General features: G+C 41.8%; 1 protein-coding gene across 8 annotated transcripts in view; it reads left to right on the plus strand.

Annotated features, from left to right (window-relative positions):
• The window catches only part of TDRD12 (tudor domain containing 12), a 119,992-nt gene that overhangs the window by 74,552 nt on the left and 26,697 nt on the right, over nucleotides 1–18,743 (plus strand). For 7 of the 8 annotated variants that reach the window (XR_007514643.1, XM_049864119.1, XM_049864118.1 and 4 more), the window contains 5 exons: nucleotides 616–755; nucleotides 871–1,091; nucleotides 5,644–5,743; nucleotides 16,873–17,060; nucleotides 18,349–18,559. Coding sequence is in view for 7 of the 8 variants with exons in the window: in XM_049864119.1 (XP_049720076.1) it covers nucleotides 616–755; nucleotides 871–1,091; nucleotides 5,644–5,743; nucleotides 16,873–17,060; nucleotides 18,349–18,559 (860 nt within the window). In the remaining variant the exon portion in view is untranslated. The remainder of the gene's footprint in view (nucleotides 1–615; nucleotides 756–870; nucleotides 1,092–5,643; nucleotides 5,744–16,872; nucleotides 17,061–18,348; nucleotides 18,560–18,743) is intronic. The other variant, XM_049864121.1, reaches the window with a different exon arrangement.

Raw genomic sequence — 18,743 nt, forward strand, 5'->3', positions numbered from 1 at the left:
GAGTTCCAGCTGGAGGATCGCCATCTCAGTAAAAACAAAAACAAAACAAAAATACATATGAACAAGTAACATACATACGTTATGTGCTGTAGGGAAACCCTGGTGGCGTAGTGGTTAAGTGCTACGGCCGCTAACCAAAGGATTGGCAGTTCGAATCGGCCAGGCGCTCCTTGGAAACTCTATGGGGCAGTTCTGCTTTGTCCTGTAGGGTCATTATGAATCAGAATTGACTCGATGGCACTGGGTTTGGTTTGGTTTTTGGTATGTGCTGTACTAACTTCTATATGTAAAACCTAAGATGAAATATGGTCAGAAGTGATTGTTAAATTCAGTGTTAGAAGTCAAAGCATATAAACTCAATGAAAAATATATGGGCAGCCTGGATTAGTAATAGAAAAAGGCACTTTTCAAGCTGAAAGGGAGACCGGTTTTCTCTGGAATTTAATCACCAGCAGTGAAGCTGTGGTAGCATTGGGGAAATGGAGAAGAGATTTCTTTGCATATAAAAAGTGAAATGTAGTGAAGAAATAGACCGAAGTGTGGTGATTGGAAGTGCTGTGTAAAGTGGGGTAAAAGCTCAGCCTGGTGTGAAACTCTGGGACTCCTTTTCTCCAGCTCTGACCGATGACTGCTTACCACTCTTGGCCATCACTGATGCCACGTGTGTGATTCACTTCAGCTTCCCTTCCTCACCAAAAATTTTTGGTGGACGCCTATATTGCATGTCTGATCATTTTCACAGTTTAGCAGAACAGGTTTGATCAATTTTTATTTTCTTTGTCACAATTCTGCTGGCATTTTCAGAGCGCACAGTGTCGTGATGTAGACTGATACGGATGATCCGCTTCCTTTATCCTCCCTGATTTTAAGGGTTCTCCTGCAGAACAGGGAGATAAGAAAACCAAATCTGTCTTGCTGCTGACGGAGAGAAACGCGTGCCACGCAGTGGGGGTCCTGCGCTACTTGGAGCGTGCAGATGCCAAAATCCCATCGGAGCTGTACGAGTTTGCTGCAGGCGTTCTGGAAGCCAAAGAAGAAAAAAAAGCCAGGAGGCCTCTTTGTCCCTATCTTAAGGCTTTCGGTTTTTGCAAGTAAGTCAGTGGACTTTTTAAAAAAATTCTCTTAGGATACACAGTAAAGTGCACAGAGGATAAGCTAGCTTATAGCTTGAGAGTTGCTAAGTATGCCTGCACCCATGTAACCACTACCCCACTCTCTAGGGGAGCACCCTAGAGAGTCCTTCATGCTCCTTCTGGTTTAGGCCTTCCCTAGAGGTAACCTGGTAATCTGTCAGCATCATTGATGGTGCTCCTTTTTTGAACTTGACGTTGGCGGAATTGTACAGTGTGTGCTGTTCTGTGTCTGGCTTCTTTCTGTCAGCGTAATATCTGTAATACTCACCTATGTTGTTGAAGCAACCAATATTTACGTATTTTTGCTTCATAGTACTACATTGTATAAATATATCAAAATTTACGTATCCATCCTGTCGATGGGCTTGGGGGTTTTTTCCGGTAGCTGTGAACACTCTTGTATGTGTCATTCTGTGGAAATTGTGCATCCATTTCCCTTGGGTATTAACTTGAGCAGTGGAATTGCTTGGTGGCTGGGTCATGGGAAGGTAGGTATATGTTTGAGTTTACTAAAGTGGTTGACCGTGTTACAATGCTGTCAGTTGTGTACACAAGAGCTCAAGTTGCTTCATACCCTCACCAAACTTAATATTCTAATGGGGGTGCAGTGGTAGCGAATGACTGTGATTTTAATTTGCATTTCCCAGTGGTCACTGAGGGAGCTTTGGTGGCACAGTGGTTAAGGGCTCCGCTGCTTACTGAGAGGCCAGTGGTTTGAACCTACCAGTTGCTCCACGGGAGAAAGATGTGGCAGTCTGCACCTGTAAAGATCACAGCCTTGGAAACCCTATGGGGTGGATCTGCTGTGTCCTGTAGGGTCTCTGTCAGTCGGAATCAACTTGCTGGCTATTAGTTTGTTTTTTTTAGAGGATTATTGATGTTGTATGTCTTTTCATATATTTATGGAGCATTTGGTCTTGCTGTTTTTGTGAGATGCCAGTTTAGGCCTTTTGCTCATTTTTTCAATGGGATGCTTATCTGTTTCTTACTGGCTTGTAGGAGTAATTTATATATCCTGGATATAAATGCTTTGTCAGATACATGCATGGAGTATGTATCTCAGTCTGTGGCTTGCCTTTTCACTCTTCTATTTTTTAAATTAATTTTTAATGTGCTTTAAGTGAAAGTTTACAAATCAGGTCAGTCTTTCATACAAAAATTACATACACCTTGCTGTGCACTCCTTATTGCTCTCCCCCTAATGAGACAGCACAGTTCTTCACTCCACTCTCTCTCCTGTTGTCCGTTCAGGCAGCTTCTGGCCCCCTCTGCCCTCTCATCACCCCTCTGGACAGGAGATGCCAACATAGTCTCATGTGTCTACTTGATCCAAGAAGCTCATTCTTCACCGGTATCATTTTCTATCCCATATTGCAATCCAATCCCTGTCTGAAGAGTTGGCTTTGGGAATGGTTCCTGTCATACGCTAACAGAAGGTCTAGGGACCATGGCCTCCGGCGTCCTTGCAGTCCCGTTCTGATCTTTTTCTGAGAATTTGAGGTCTGCTTCCCACTGCTCTCCTGCTCTCTCAGGGGTTCTCTGTTGTGTTCCCTGTCAGGGCAGTCATCTGTTGTGGCCAGGCGCCATCTAGTTCTTCTGGTCTGAGGCTGATGTAGTCTCTGGTTTATGTGGCCCTTTCTGTCTCTTGGGCTCATAATTATCTTGTGTCTTTGCTGTTCTTCATTCTTCCTTGCTTTTCAGGTGGGTTGAGGCCAATCGATGCATCTTAGATGGCCGCTTGCTAGTGTTTAAGACCCCAGACGCCACTCTCTGAAGTGGGATACAGAATGTTTTCTTAATAGATTTTATTGTGCAAATTGACTTTGATGTCCCCTGCTTTTCACTCTTTTAATGGTACCTTTTTGTGTGTGTGTGTGTGTGTGTGTGTGTGGTAAAATAAAAAAAAAAATTTTTTTTGTTTTTTTAAAATATGTATCACCAAATATTTGCCATTTGAATTACTCTTAAGTGTACAGTTCAGTAACAAATCACCACTATCCGGTTCAAAAGCTTTTCATCACCCGAGACAGAGACCAGTACCCCTTAAGCAGGAACTTCCATTCTCCCCCGCACCCATCCCCTGGGAACCACTGATAAAAAACTTCTGTCTTCATGCATTTGCTTGTTCTTGGTACATTGTATCAGTGGGATCATACAATATTTAGCTGTTTGATTCTGACTTATTTTAACTTCACATAATGTTTACAGTTTTCATCCGTATCGTAGCACGTGTCAGAACTTCGTTTCTCCTAGGGGTGAGTGATACTCCACTGTATATGTGCACCACACGTTGTTTATCCTTTCATCAGCTGATGAACATTTGGGTTGTTTCCACCTTTTGGCTGTTGTAAATGATGCAGCAGCGAACATTGATGTACAGGTATGTGTCTGAGTCTCTGCTTTCAGTTCTTTTGGGTGCGTACCTAGGAACGGAGTTCCTGGGTCGCGTGTTAATTCTTTAACTTTTTGAGGAACTTCCGAATAGCGATTTCTTCATTTTACAATCCCACCAGCAATGAGGATTTGGATTTGGATTTCTCCACGTCCTTGCTACCAACACTTGTTTTCCCTGTTTTTCTGATACTAGTCATCCTAGCGGGAGTGAGGTGGTACCTCCTCGTGGTTTCTGGATGTGCTTTCTGATGACTAATGACGTTGCACATCTGTTCATGTGTTTGCTGGCAGTCATGTGTCTTCTTCGGAGAAATGTCTTATTTAAGCCCTTTGTCCATGTTTTGATTGGATTATTTGTCCTTTTTGTTGTCGAGTTGAATACACTCTTTATACATTCTGGATATTAAACCTTTATTGGATATATGGTTACCAGATATTTTCCCCCATTCTGTACGTTGTCTCTTTGCCTGTGTTAAAGTCCATTGATGCACAGAAGTTTTTAATTTTGTCCATTTTATCTGTTTTGTCTTTTGTTGTATGTGCTTTTGGGGTCATATCTAAGAATCTCTTATTAAAAGCTAGGTCCCAAAGCATTACCCTGATGTTTTTTTCTAAGAGTTTTATAATTTAGTCCTCTTATCTAGATCTTTTATCTATTTTGAGTCCATTTTTACATGTGATGTTAGTTGTGGATCTGTCAGTGTTGTCCTGCACGTGCAGATCCAGTTGTCCCAACACCATTTATTGAAGAGACTTTTTTAATGGCATCTTGTGCTATAGGGTTGCTGTCAGTCAGAATCTACTCGATGGCAGTGGGTTTGTGGCAAACAGACATTTTTAATTTTGAGGAAGTCAATATTTGTTTAATTTATGGTTATTGTCTTTTGTGTCCTAGAAGCTTTCTCATTTAAGCGTATGATCCCCATTGCATTAATTTTTCTATATAGCATGAGAGAGCAAAGTTTTCTTTTTTCATATAGATAATTACTTGCTCCAGCATAATTCATTTTAGAATACCATCCTGTTCCCAGCGAACTGGGTGGCTGATGTAAATCGAGTGATAGTATACATAGTCTGCTTTTGGAGTCTCTTGTTGCATTGCCTGTCTTTATACCAGTGCTACACTTTCCTAAGTACTGTAGCTTTATAGTAAATCTTGGAATCTGGTGTGTAAGTCCTCCAACTTTGTGCTGCTTCTTCAAGACTGACTGTTTCAGATCTGCTGCGTCTCCATATGGAGTCCCTGGGTGCCACAAATGGTTAAGTTGCTTGACTACGAACTGAGAAGTTCGGTGGTTCAGACCCACCTAGAGGTACCTCAGAAGAAAGGCCTGGCGATCTCCTGGAGAACCCTGTGGAGCATAGTTCTGCTCTGCACACATGGGGTCACCATGAGTTGAAATCAACTCAGTGCCAACTGGTTTAGTTTTCTTGTTTTTTGCATCTACCTGTACATTTTAGAATCGGCTTGTCAAGTTTTTGAAAAACCCTGGTATACTTTTGATAGGGACTGCAGGAATTCTGTGGATTAATTTGGAAAGCATGGACCTCTTAAGTCCTGGGGGGCTTACCTCACATTGATCTAGACATAATAACTAGTTTTAATTTTAAGGTAACTGTTGACGTTAACTTTTTTGAATTACGGTACATCAAACATGTTTTTAGCAGCGATTTCCATTATGCCTTTAAGTAGAATATTGACTTTTGAAACTTAAGCTTCAACTGTTTCTCAGTTTGGAAACGATGTTATGGTCAAGACTTCCGATTTACAGGTTAATTGACCTTTATGGTGGGTTATGGGTGGTGTGTTTCTGATTCAGGAGTCTTTATTTTGGAAGTATATTTTGCTTGCTTACATAATGCTTAGAGAAGTAATAAAATAACTATTTCCTTCAGTTATATTCAGTGTTGATTATGTTTTAGAGCCGATTTCCATTTATAGATGTATTGTCTGTCATCTGAAGTATTTAATTTGGTTATTTAACTTTAAAGATGTGGGGAACAAAAGCTCTCTGGTTTTGGTTGTAGGTTGATTTTCCTGAAGAATACTTAAAGATTCACAATAATAGTTACTACTGTTTTTTCTGGTTTTAAAACCCTGTTGTCTTTTTTTCAGAGACAAAAGGATCTGTCTTGATCGACACTATACTAATCCAGAAACAGACATGCCGAGGAAATTATCTAACCAAGCTCTACCAATGTTTGGATATGTTAAAGTAAGTTCCTTTAAAGATCTTTTTCTCCAGTAATTAATGATCATTTTAACAAACATTTTTTAAGTAGCATACACTTAGTAGAATATAATTATGATTTCCAGTATTCGGTATTAATATACTACAGTTAATGTGGCAGTATTAATCTGGGTCCTTATATAGGGCTTATTTTAATACCCCAGTTTATTTAGAAAACCTAGATAAAATTGGAAAAATGGATAAACCACTTCAACGATTTAGGGTTTTTTTTAGTTACATATTCAGAAAATGTGAAGCCTTCTTTCTTAGAAAAAACATGTTTTTGTTGCTACTGTGAGGGTTTGTTGTCACCGTCCGTGCGAGGAAGGACCTCCACAAGGTGGCGCCTGGGGTTACTGTGGAGGAGAGGAAGTTGTGACTGAGGCGGGAATTTAGGGTCAGAAGAAATAGAATTAGGTTCTTTGAGGCCGCAAGAGAGCCTGCGAGTTGGAGGTAGAGGACATTCAGTGTTACCCTGAGTCAGAGTTTCACCTTTGCCTTTTTATTGTTCTTCTCGGTGGACCATTGCCGTGGGCCCCGTGGCATCATCATGTGCACTGCATGGTTTATTCTTAACCACCCCCCATCGCTGAGTATCTGAGTTTCTTCCATTTGGGGGCTGTTAAAAATAATGCCATGATTACAGGAATCTTTGCTGAATGTCCATAATTGTTCCTTTCAGGAGAATTCCAAGATGCAGAATAGAGTTGCTAAGTTAGGGTTTGCCACTTTCTCCTGAATCCTCCTCATTACACCCTTCATTTCTTTTTGAGTTTTAAAATTGTCCTCCTTTTCACCTTCTGTTTCCGGTTGCGTTCACTCAGGCTTGCGTCCTTTCTCCTTATATGTAGTATTACTTCTCTAGGATTGCTGTGTAGCTGAAAACCCTTGATTCTCTCTCAGCTCTGCAGGCCAGTTCATGGGCAGTGCCACGCTGCCTCTGGGGGCTCTGGAGGACGTCTAAGCTTCTGGCGGCTCTAGGCGTTTCCTTGCTTGTAGCTGCCGCGCTCCAGTCTCTTCATCTGTCTTGACGTTGCCCTCTCTCTTCTCTCTGTTAAGGACGTTTGTCATTGGATTTAGGGTTCACCTGGATAATCCAGGATGATCTCATCTCAAAATTCTTAACTCAGTTAAATCTGCAGAGATCCTTTTTCCAAATGCAGGTTCTGGGAGTTAGGATGTGAATGTATGTTTGCTGGGGCCATGTTACTGAAATGTCATTACCGAAATGATTTTTATTTCTTACTCTTTCCTGAGTTCTGTCACCTCATCTCTAAGTTTTTCTATTTCTGATTTATGTTGTTCTTTTATATCCTGTATCATTTTCTTAATGAACAAGCTAAAAGATGCTTGTTTTGAAATGAAAGGTTGCAATTTTGATCTGTTTTGTGGTCTAGTGGCTTTCGCTGTCTATAGGGATTATTCTGCTCTGTAGTAGTCTCTCTTTATCATTATAACGTAATAAGAGAATTGACCTTGATACTTCATTGCTCGTTTTATAGATAAAATGAGTTTTCCTGAAATTTTAGGTGTGGGTCAGGGTATTGACTTTCTAGTTTCACAGAGCTCCTGCTTTTGTTGTTTTCATGTTGTGTTTAAAAAAACATATAATGTAACCTGAATAAGAAATGAGGTGGATGATACTGCAAGAGACCCAACTGAAATTAAAAGAATCATATCAGATTACTATGAAAAATTATACTCTAACAAATTTGAAAACCTAGAAGAAATGGATAAATTCCTAGAAACACACTACCTACCTAAACTAACACAAACAGAGGTAGAACAACTAAATAGACCCATAACAAAAGAAGAGATTGAAAAGGTAATCAAAAAACTCCCAACAAAAAAAAAAGCCCTGCTCCGGACAGCTTCACTGCAGAGTTCTACCAAACTTTCAGAGAAGAGTTAACACCACTACTACTAAAAGTATTTCAGAGCACAGAAAAGGATGGAATACTACCAAACTCATTCTATGAAGCCACCATGTCCCTGATACCAAAACCAGGTAAAGACACCACAAGAAAAGAAAATTATAGACCTATATTCCTCATGAACGTAGATGCAGAAATCCTCAACAAAATTTTAGCCCATAGAATTCAACAACATATCAAAAAAATAATTCACCATGACCAAGTGGGATTCATACTAGGTATGCAGGGGTGGTTCATATTTAGAAAAACAATTAATGTAATCCATCACATAAATAAAACAAAAGATAATAATCACATGATTTTATCAATTGATGCAGAAAAGGCATTTGAGAAAGTTCAATGCCGATTCATGATAAAAACTCTTAGCAAAATAGAAATAGAAGGAAAATTCCTCAACATAATAAAGGGCATTTAAACAAAGTCAACAGCCAATATCACCCTAAATGGAGAGAGCCTGAAAGCATTCCCATTGAGATCGGGAACCAGTCAAGGATGCCCTTTATCACCACTTTTATTCAACATTGTGCTGGAAGTCCTAGCCAAAGCAATTAGGCTGGATAAAGAAATAAAGGGCATCCAGATTGGCAAGGAAGAAGTCAAAGTATCTCTATTTGCAGATGACATGATCTTATACACAGAAAACGCTAAGGAATTCTCCAGAAAACCACTGAAACTAGTAGAAGAGTTCAGCAGAGTATCAGGATACAAGATAAACATACAAAAATCAGTTGGATTCCTCTACACCAACAAAAAGAACATCGAAGAGGAAATCACCAAATCAGTGCCATTTACAGTAGCTCCCAAGAAGATCAAATACTTAGAAATAAGTCTTACCAGAGATGTAAAAGACTTATACAAAGAAAACTACAGTACACTTCTGCAAGAAACCAAAAGAGACTTACATGAGTGGAAAAACGTACCTTGCTCATAGATAGGAAGACTTAAAAAATGTCTATTCTACCAAAAGGGATCTATAGATTTAATGCAGTTCCAATCCAAATCCCAACGACATTCTTTAATGAGATGGAGAAACAAATCACCAACTTCATATGGAAGGGAAAGAGGCCCCGGATAAATAAGGCATTACTGAAAAAGAAGAACAAAGTAGGAGGCCTTACTTTACCTGATTTTAGAACCTATTATACCGCCACAGTAGTCAAAACAGCCTGGTACTGGTACAACAACAAATACATGGACCACTGGAACAGAGTTGAGAATCCAGACATAAATTCATCCACATATGAGCAGCTGATACTTGACAAAGGCCCCAAAACAGTTAAATGGGGGAAAAGACAGTCTTTTTAACAAATGGTGCTGGCATAACTGGATATCCATCTGCAAAAAAATGAAACAAGACCCATACCACACTCCATGCACAAAAACAAGTTCAAAATGGATCAAAGACCTAAATATAAAATCTAAAACAATAAAGATCACGGAAGAAAAAATAGGGACAACGTTAGGAGCCGCTAATATATGGCATAAACAGTATACGAAACATTATTAAGAATGCAAAAGAAAAACTAGATAACTGGGAAAAAAAAAAAAAATGCTGGGAGCTCCTAAAAATCAAACACCTACGCTCATCCAAAGACTTCACCAAAAGAGTAAAAAGACTACCTACAGACTGGGAAAAAGTTCTTAGCTATGACATTTCTGATCAGCGCCTGATCTCTAAAATCTACATGATACTGCAAAAACTCAACTGCAAAAAGACAAATAACCCAATTAAAAAATGGGCAAAAGATACGAATAGACACTTCACTAAAAAAGACATTCAGGTGGCTAACAGATCCATGAGGAAATGTTCACGGTCATTAGCCATTAGAGAAATGCAGATCAAAACTACAATGAGATTTCATCTAACTCCAACAAGGCTGGCATTAATCCAAAAAACACAGAATAATAAATGTTGAAGAGGTTGTGGAGAGATTGGAACACTTCTACACTGCTGGTGGGAATGTAAAATGGTACAACCACTTCGGAAATCGATTTTGCGCTTCCTTAAAAACCTAGAAATAGAACTACCATACGATCCAGCCATCCCACTCCTTGGAATATATCCTAGAGAAATAAGAGCCTTTACACGAAGAGATATATGCACACCCATGTTTATTGCAGCACTGTTTACAATAGCAAAAAGCTGGAAGCACCCAAGGTGCCCATCAATGGAAGAATGGATAAATAAATTATGGTATATTCGCACAATGGAATACTACGCATCGTTAAAGAACAGTGAGGAATCTGTGAAACATTTCATAAAGTGAAGGAACCTGGAAGGCATTATGCTGAGTGAAGTTAGTCAATTGCAAAAGGACAAATATTGTATGAGACCACTATTATAAGAACTTGAGGAATAGTTTAAACTGAGAAGAAAACATTCTTTTGTGGTTACGAGAGGGGGAAGGTGGAGAGGGGTATTCACTAATTAGATAGTAGATAAGAACTACTTTAGGTGAAGGGAAAGACAGCACACAATACAGGGGAGGTCAGCACAATTGGACTAAACCAAAAGCAAAGAAGTTTCCTGAATAAACTGAATGCTTCAAAGGCCAGTGTAGCAGGGGCAGGGGCTTGGGGACCATGATTTCAGGGGACATCTAAGTCAATTGGCATAATAAAATCTATTAAGAAAACATTCTGCATCCCACTTGGAAGAGTGGCGTCTGGGGTCTTAAACGCTAGCACGTGGCCATCTAAGATGCATCAATTGGTCTCAACCCACCTGGATCAAAGGAAAAGGAAGAACACCAAGGACACAAGGTGATTACGAGCCCAAGAGACAGAAAGGGCCACATGAACCAGAGACTACATCATCCTGAGACTAGAAGAACTAGATGGTGCCCGGCTATAACCGATGACTGCCCTAACAGGGAACACAACAGAGAACCCCTGAGGAGCAGGGGAGCAGTGGGATGCAGACCCCAAATTCTCATAAAAAGACCAGACTTAATGGTCCAACAGACTGGCAAGACCCCAGTGGTCATGGCCCCAGAGCTTCTTTTGGCCCAGGACAGGAACCATTCCCGAAGCCAACTCTTCAGATGTGGATTGGACTGGACACTGGGTTGGAGAGGGATGCTGGTGAGGAGTGAGCTTCTTGGATCAGGTGGACACTTGAGACTGTGTTGGCATCTCCTGCCTGGAGGGGAGATGGGAGGGTGGAGGGGGTTAGAAACTGGCGAAATGGACATGAAAAGAGAGAGTGGAAGAAGGGAGAGAGCGGGCTGTCTCCTTAGGGGGAGAGTAATTGGGAGTATGTAGCAAGGTGTATATAAGTTTTTATGGGAGAGACTGACTTGATTTGTAAACTTTCACTTAAAGCACAATAAAAATTATAAATATATATATATATATGATGGCAGTGTCTGAGATGTTTGAGATTCTTGGCTCTGTTCCTTTCTCTGACTTTTATCTGGACCATCTCTTCCTTCATCTCTGTTGTTTCTGGATGGACAGTTTCAGGGTGTCATAGGGCTCCAGGCCCTTGACTTGCCCACTCTTTGTTAGGGGAACATCTCCCCAGTTTCCACTGCCCTTGCCACCGTGGCCCACCATGTTTCCAGTGAACATTGTCGCCTCCTCTGGACTTCTCTTCTCGGGTCCATCAGACACATGACTGCTTCCTTGGCTTCTTCCTAGAGACATGAATGTCATGTAGGTCTTGTGAACTTGCGTGGTTTTGCTCATCTGCTTTTATTCTGGAGTTCTTGAGGACATATTATTCAGGTAGTTTTGTTGTAAATTGAGTCCCTGGTTTTTGGTTTTCCTATCTGGTTGCTCAGTGTGTCTTTTTGTGGAGATTTAGAGAAGTTAAAAAAAACACACCACTGCAACTCCCCCATAACCCCTCTACCAGGTCTTTTTTTTTTTTTTTCTGGCTATATTAAGATACGGAGATATGGAAAACCTGGTTGCATAGTGGTTAAGTGCTGCGGCTGTTAACCAAAGGGTCGTCAGTTGGAATCTGCCAGGTGCTTCTTGGAAACTCTATGGGGCAAGTTCTGCTCTGTCCTATAAGGTCGTTATGAGTTGGAATCGACTCGACGGCACTGAGTTTGGTTTGGTTTTGGTTATGTTGAGATATAATTTACATACAATGAGAAGTCCCTAATTTTAACTGTAGAGTTCATTGAGTTTTGATAAATACATACAGTCCTGTAACTACTACTATAGTCCAGATTTCCATCGCCCCAGAAAGAAAGGTCCCTCATGCCCCTTGCGGTCATTCCTCACCTCATACCCCCAGCCTGTGGCACCCACTGACTGCTTTCTGTCCCCGTGGGTTTGCCTTTACTAGAATTTCATACTAATGGAGCCATACAATACGTAGTCTGAGTCTGATTCCTATTACAGAGCGTAATTCTTTCGAGATTCATCCATGTTCTGTTTTATTGCTGAATAGGGTTCTTTTGTATGGATGTACCATGGTTGGTTTATCTGTTCAATTTGTGGCTGCCGTGCACACTGTGTCATTAGGCTTTTTTGGGTGTACACTTACACATTTTCATTTCTCTTGGGCAAGATTTAAGAGGGGAATTGCTGGGTCATATGATAAAAGTAGGGGGCGGGGCATTGGTGGTTTGGTGGGAGAATTCTCACCTTCTTTGTGGGAGTTATTGTTGTCTTGTGTGCCATCGAGCCAATTCTGACTCGTAGTGACCCTATATGACAGAAAAACTGCCGCATATGGGAGCAGATCACCAGGTCTTCTCTTCTGTGGAGCCACTGGTGGGTTCGAACTGCTGACCTCCTGTTAGCAGCCAAGTGTTTAACTCTTGAGCCACCAGGGCTGCTTCCACGTGGGAGGACCCAGGTTTGATTCCCGGCCAGTGAGCCTTGTACCCAGCCACCACCTATCTGTGGAGGCTTGTGTGTTGCTACGATGCCGAATAGGTTTCAACTGAATTGCCAGGCTAAGTCAGACTAGGAAGAAAGGCCTGGCTGTCTACTTGTGAAAATTAGCTAATGAAAACCCTGTGGATTACAGTGGTCTGCTCCACAACCAGCCATGGGAATGGCACAGGACCAGGCAGCATCTTGTGCTGTTGTGTATGGGGTCACCATGTGTTGGGAGCCAACTCAGTGGAAGCTAACAACCTGATAAGTGTATGTTATAAGAACTACCAAATGGTTTTTCCAAGTGGTCGTACCATTTTATATTCTCACCAGTAGTGCATATGAGAATTCCACTTGGTCCACATTTCCAGCAATACTTGGTATTCCCAGGCTTTAATTTCAGCCATTCTCTTGCATTTGCACCAGGAGCCCTGGTGGCACAGTGGTTAAAGTGCTTGATTGCTAGCCAAAAGGTCAGCAGTTCGAAACCAGCAGCACTCCGTGGGAGGAAAATGTGGCATCTGCTTCCATAAAGATTTACAGATGGGGAAGCCCTCTGGGGTTGCTGTGAGTCAGAATCGACTCACTGGCAGTGGGTTTTTTTTTTTTTTTTTTTGGTTTATTGTACCTGCAATGGTACCTTATCTGCATTTTCCTGATAACTAGGAATCTCAAACATCTTTTCACATGCTTATTGGGCATTTGCATCTTTTTTTATGAATTCTGTGTTCAGAATTTTTGCATATTTTAAAATTCCTTCTTGTTTTTAAGAGTTCATTATACATTCTGAATGTTCTTTGCCAGGTACACATGTTGTAAATATTTACTCTAAAAGCTTTTAATTTTGATGAAGTTCAGTTTATTGTTTTTTTCTTACGTTTTGTTCTTTTCACGTCCTAAATCTTTGCCCACCCCAAGGCCACAAGGATTTCCCTCTGTGTTTTTTCTAGAAGCTTTATAGGTCTAGCTTTCACTTTTAGATCTATGATTTAATTAATTTTTAAATTAAACTAAGATTTATTTTTGTGTGAGGTGCGAGATGGGGACAAGGTTTATTTTTTTCCTTATACATAATCAGGTACTCCAGCATCATTTATTGTAAGGACCATCTTTTCTCCCTGAATTACTGTTGCGCCTTGGACATAGCCTAGAGACTGTGTATGTGTGGGTCTGTTTTTGAATTCTCTTTTCTGTTCTTTGATCTACTTGTCTGTCTTTACGCCAGTACCACATGGCTTGGTTACTGGAGCTTTATAATAAGCCTTACAAACTGGTCAGTAAGACCTCCAACTTTTCTCTCCTTCTTCAGTATTGTTTTGACTGTTCCTGTGCATATTCATAGGAAAGTTGAGAATCAGCTTGCCGGTTGTTATTTAGGAGCCTGCTGGAAGGTTGGTTGGGATTGTAGTGAGTCTGTGAACAAATCTGGGGAGAATGGACGTCTGAACAATGCTGAGTCTGCCAGCTCATTGACATGGCCTTTCGCTCCATTTATCTATTGTTGTCAGCTGCCGTCAAGTCAGCTCTGACCCATAGCAGCCTGTGTAAAACAGAAGGAATGCTGCCCAGTCCTGCACCATCCTCATAATCATTACTATGTTTTAGCTCGTCATTGCAGCCAGTGTGTCAGTCCATCTCATTAGGGTCTCCCTCTTTTTCACTGACCCTCTACATTACCAAGCACGATGTCCTTGGCCAGCAGTTGGTCTCTCCTCATGATGTGTCCAAAGTACATGAGACAAAATCTTGCCATCCTTGTGTCTCAGCAGCATTCTGGCAGTTGAAAACACCATGGCTTGGCTCAGCTGCACCTTGGTCATCAAGGTTGACATCTTTGCTTTTTAACTTTAAAGTGATCTTTTGTCACAGATTTCCCCAGTGCCATGCGTCATTTGGTTTCTTGACTGCTGCTTCATGGGTGTTGATTATTGATCTTAAAAGGAATGATATCCTTGACAACTTCAGTATTTTCACCATTTATCATGGTGGTGGTTTTGGTCCAGTTGTAAGGATTTTTATTTTCTTTCTGTTTGGATATAATCCATACTGAAAGCTTCAAGTCATCTTTACTTGCGACAAGCAAGGTTTTGTCATTTGCATGTCACAGGTTGTTAATGAGTCTTCCTCCAACCTTAGTAGCTCACCTTCCAGCACGATATTGGACAGCGTTCTGTGGTTATCCTTAAGGTTTCCATTGGCTAATTTTCGGAAGCAGATTGCCAGGCCTTTTTCCTCATCTGTCTTCCCCTGGAAGCTTTGCTGAAACAAGTTTACCACTTGTGACTCTGCTGATGTTTCAGATACCAGTGGCGTAGCTACCAGCATCACAGCAACGTACCAGGGACGACAGTGCAACAAACTGACAGGCAGGTGGTGGCCATTTAGGTAATTTGTCCAGAGCGTTTTATCTAGGACATTTTTAATTTCTCTGAGCAGTGTTTCATAGTTATCAGCAGACAGGTCTTTTACTTACTGTGTTAAATCTATCCCTAGTGTTTTATTTATTTTTGTTGCTTTTATTGTTATTGGTGTTTAAATTTCATTTTCTAAGTGTTTTAGGAATTCAGTTGATTATTGTATTCTAATCTTCTGTGGCCATAAAAAATTTAGTTAGTTATCTGCAGGAGGCCTGAGGAGCGTGGGATCAAAACAGGCAGGGAGAGGTGCCCTTCTGGTTTGCTTGGGACTGAGAGGTTTCCTGGGATGTGGGATTTGCAGTGCTAAGACCAGGAAAGTCCCAGGCAAACCAGAATGTGTTGGTCGCTCTGTTAAGAAACGTAAAGCTCTCCCCCTTCTGACAAGAAGGAAACAAAGAAGCCCCCCTTTTATTTCCATCACCCTAAAACAGTCGCCATTCGCATCTTAGTGTGTTTTCTCTGTCATTTTTCTTTGTACATCTTCAAAAGTTTGTCATTGGTGTATAGATCATGTCCTGCCCATTCCTTGGGACATAGAGTGAGCATCTTTCTCATCCTCAGTTCCACCTCGTGTTCAGTGATGGCCATCAGAGTAGGGCTTACGGAATGGGCTGAGAGCTGAGTGGGATACCAGACGGATGGGGACTCTAAGGCACAGAGGAGTCAGCCCCCTGGGGGAGGGAGCTCTCTGCAGGGCTGGAAGGAATACCGAGCTCACTGCCTGTGACGGGGCGTCCTGAGTGAGCACTGTGGGCTGAGGCAGGCTTTCCCTGGGTGCTGCAGAATGGCTGCCTCAGGAACCATGACAGACATGCTCCCTGTTCTCTTGGGGTTGGCCTTCCAGTGGGGACGATCAGCAGTGGCCCGTGGATAAGGATGATTCCGATGGTTACGGGCAATGTGAAGAGGACGGAATGCAGTAGGGTGAATGGAGAGTGTCCTAGTGTCGGGAGACAAAGGGCCCTTTGGAAATTGTAGGCTGGGAGGGACCCTGAGGAGGGCCACCTGAACCGAGGCCAAAAGATAAGCAGGCCTCAGTCATGGGAAGATCTGGAGAACATCCAAGGCAGAGGAACCAGCAAGTGAAGGGCCCTAAGGTAGGCATTAACACGGCATGTGTGTGGGTCAGGATAAGGCTGGCGAGGAAAGTGGGAGAGTGGCAGGCGATGAAGAGGGGCACGGAGGAGGAGGGCACATGCTGTCAGCCCTGGGACGTGACACCTCTGCCTGCCTCACCTGCCCAGCCTACCAGGTAACTACTTCGCCCTCCTGGCATCTGCTCCAGATGGCCACAGCACTCCCTGCTTAGTGGGGGTTGCTTCCTTCTCCCGTCTGGAAGGCCTTCTTCACACATTGACTGCCGAGATGCTGACATCCTGCCCCCTGTGCACACCAACGGCCCCCACGTGTGCCGGCACCCCCGCACACACTTAGCTGTGAAGCATCTTCATTTTTGTGATCGCACACTAGCTGTGGTCTTATAGTCCATCCCGGGTTGCTGAAAGTCCCTGTAAGACCTGGTTTCATCCCTGTGTCTCCAGCGCTTTGCATAAATAGGTTCTTAATAAAATGCTTCTTACTGCATGAACAAATACGAGGAAAGCCTCAAGAAACTGGGATACTATTTAAGAAGTCGTTTTATAAAAGTGCAGTTAAAAGATAAGGAACACTTAAACGTAATAATGAAGTTTTAAAATAACAAATTGGCAAAAAAAATCCTCTGTTAAAGTGAAACGGTAATTATTTGTGAATAGTATAAAGTTTGTATTTTGTTTTGCTATTTGGCCACTTCCCCAGTTTTTTAAATCTCTGTCTTCCTTAGACTTTTAGGTCAGGTGCTGATTTGGGCAGGTAACAAGGGGTGTGTGCATCTTTGGTTTAGATGAAGCTTGTTTTCTGGATGTCTTTACTCTGTGTGTTTCAGATGATACCTTTTTATATTTCGAATGCAACAAACTACTTCGGTCGTATAATTGATAAACATGTGGATCTTTACGAAACTCTTCATGCTGAAATGACTGAATATTTTAAGGATTCTAGTAATAAAACAATTGTTGAAAAGGTGGAGAAGTTTGCATTATACGGATTAGCAGAAAAAACACTTTTCCACAGGTAAAGTGTCCATTTATTTCATCTCAGAAAGTTGTGATGCGCAAAGTAACTTTACATGGTGTTGAATCCGCGTATGGCTGCACCCCAGGCTCCTGGGCACAGGGCACGAATGACGTTGTGACAGCTGACGAGTATCGGACAGCTGCTGCGTGCTCCGTACACAGGCGTCTTCACCGCACTTAATTCTTAGGAAATTCCTGTAAAATGGCTGTCTGAGTCATCCAGGGCTGCTACAACAGAAATAACAAAAGTGGATGGCTGCCACAAATTTATTTGCTCATAGGTTAGGAGCCTAGAAGTCTGAATTCAGGATGCCAGCTCCAGGGGCAGGCTTTCTCTGTCGGCTGTAGAGGAAGGTCCTTGTCTCTTCTGAGCTTCTGTTCCGGGGCGATCTTCATGTGGCTTGGTGTCTCTCTTCTCCCATCTCTATCTTTCTGCTGGCTTGTTAAGTCTCTTTTATATCTTGAAAGAGATAGACTCAAGATACACCCTATAGTAATTCTGGCTCATTAACATAACTAGGACAACCAGTTCTCAAATGGGTTAACCATAGCCGTAGAGGTTAGGATTTGTAACATATTTTTGGGGGACACAATTCATTCCATAACATTGGGCAGCATCCCAGTTTTACAGATAAGCACATTAAGCCTTGGAGAGCTTATGTAAGTTGTCTAAGGTCAGCTCAATAAATGACAGGCAGTGTTCCAACCTGGGCAAGTCTCACTGACCTGCCCGTTTGCAGCCACTGCTGTTGAATGCCATACCTGGCTCTGCTTGGTTATAGCCTTGACTCAGAAAACTTGGAAAATTTAATTTGCTGTGTTAATCTTCATTGTGTCTTCAATAAAGGGATTTACACTTTTCAAAAGTATTGTACGTTTTTTTCTACTTATTCACACTTTAATTGAAGGAACCCTGGAGGCTCTGAGGTAGGAAGACCTGGCAATCTGCTCCCGTAAAGATTACAGCCTAGAAAACTATGGGGCTGTTCTACTCTGTCACATGGGGTTGCTATGAATCAGAATCTACTTGATGGCACCTAACAACAACACTTTAATATCCACTGCTAAGTGTTGTAGGTGACTATGAGTCCCAGTTGACTTGACGGCAGTGGGTTTGTTTGGGTTTGTTTAGCACTCTTGAAGGCCCTGGTTATTTTATTTCTAGTGTAGAGTAAAACTATGGAGTTCAGGAGTTTTTGTGTTTTGTATATAATAGGTAAGTTGAGGCAAAGATTGTTTTTTCTCTGGAGTCTCTGTGCTAAACTAATGCCACCATTGTTTTCCAGGGTTCAGGTGTTGGAGATGAGCCAGAAAGAAGACACTTGGACCCTGGATAATGTCCTTGTGAAGTTCATAGATGAAGGCAGGACTGGACTTGTTACAAGAGACCAACTGCTTCACCTCCCAGATAGTTTCCACACTCTTCCCCCACAAGCTGTGGAGTTTATTGTTTGCAGAGTGAAACCTGCTGACAATGAAATGGAATGGAATCCAAAGGTGAGTTACTTTGCCTGTTTTTGTTTTGTTGATATTTAGTATAAATTAAACTCAGAATTGAAGCTTACTTGAATTTAGGGTATTGAGTTCGGGCATAGTGCTTGCCAACCAATAATTGTTTCATGTTCCTGGGTATTAGAAGCTGCAGTCTGCTTCGATCCCCACTAATGCAGAAATTCACTAA

This window comes from Elephas maximus, chromosome 21 (assembly GCF_024166365.1).
Source record: "Elephas maximus indicus isolate mEleMax1 chromosome 21, mEleMax1 primary haplotype, whole genome shotgun sequence".
Lineage (NCBI taxonomy): Eukaryota > Metazoa > Chordata > Mammalia > Proboscidea > Elephantidae > Elephas > Elephas maximus.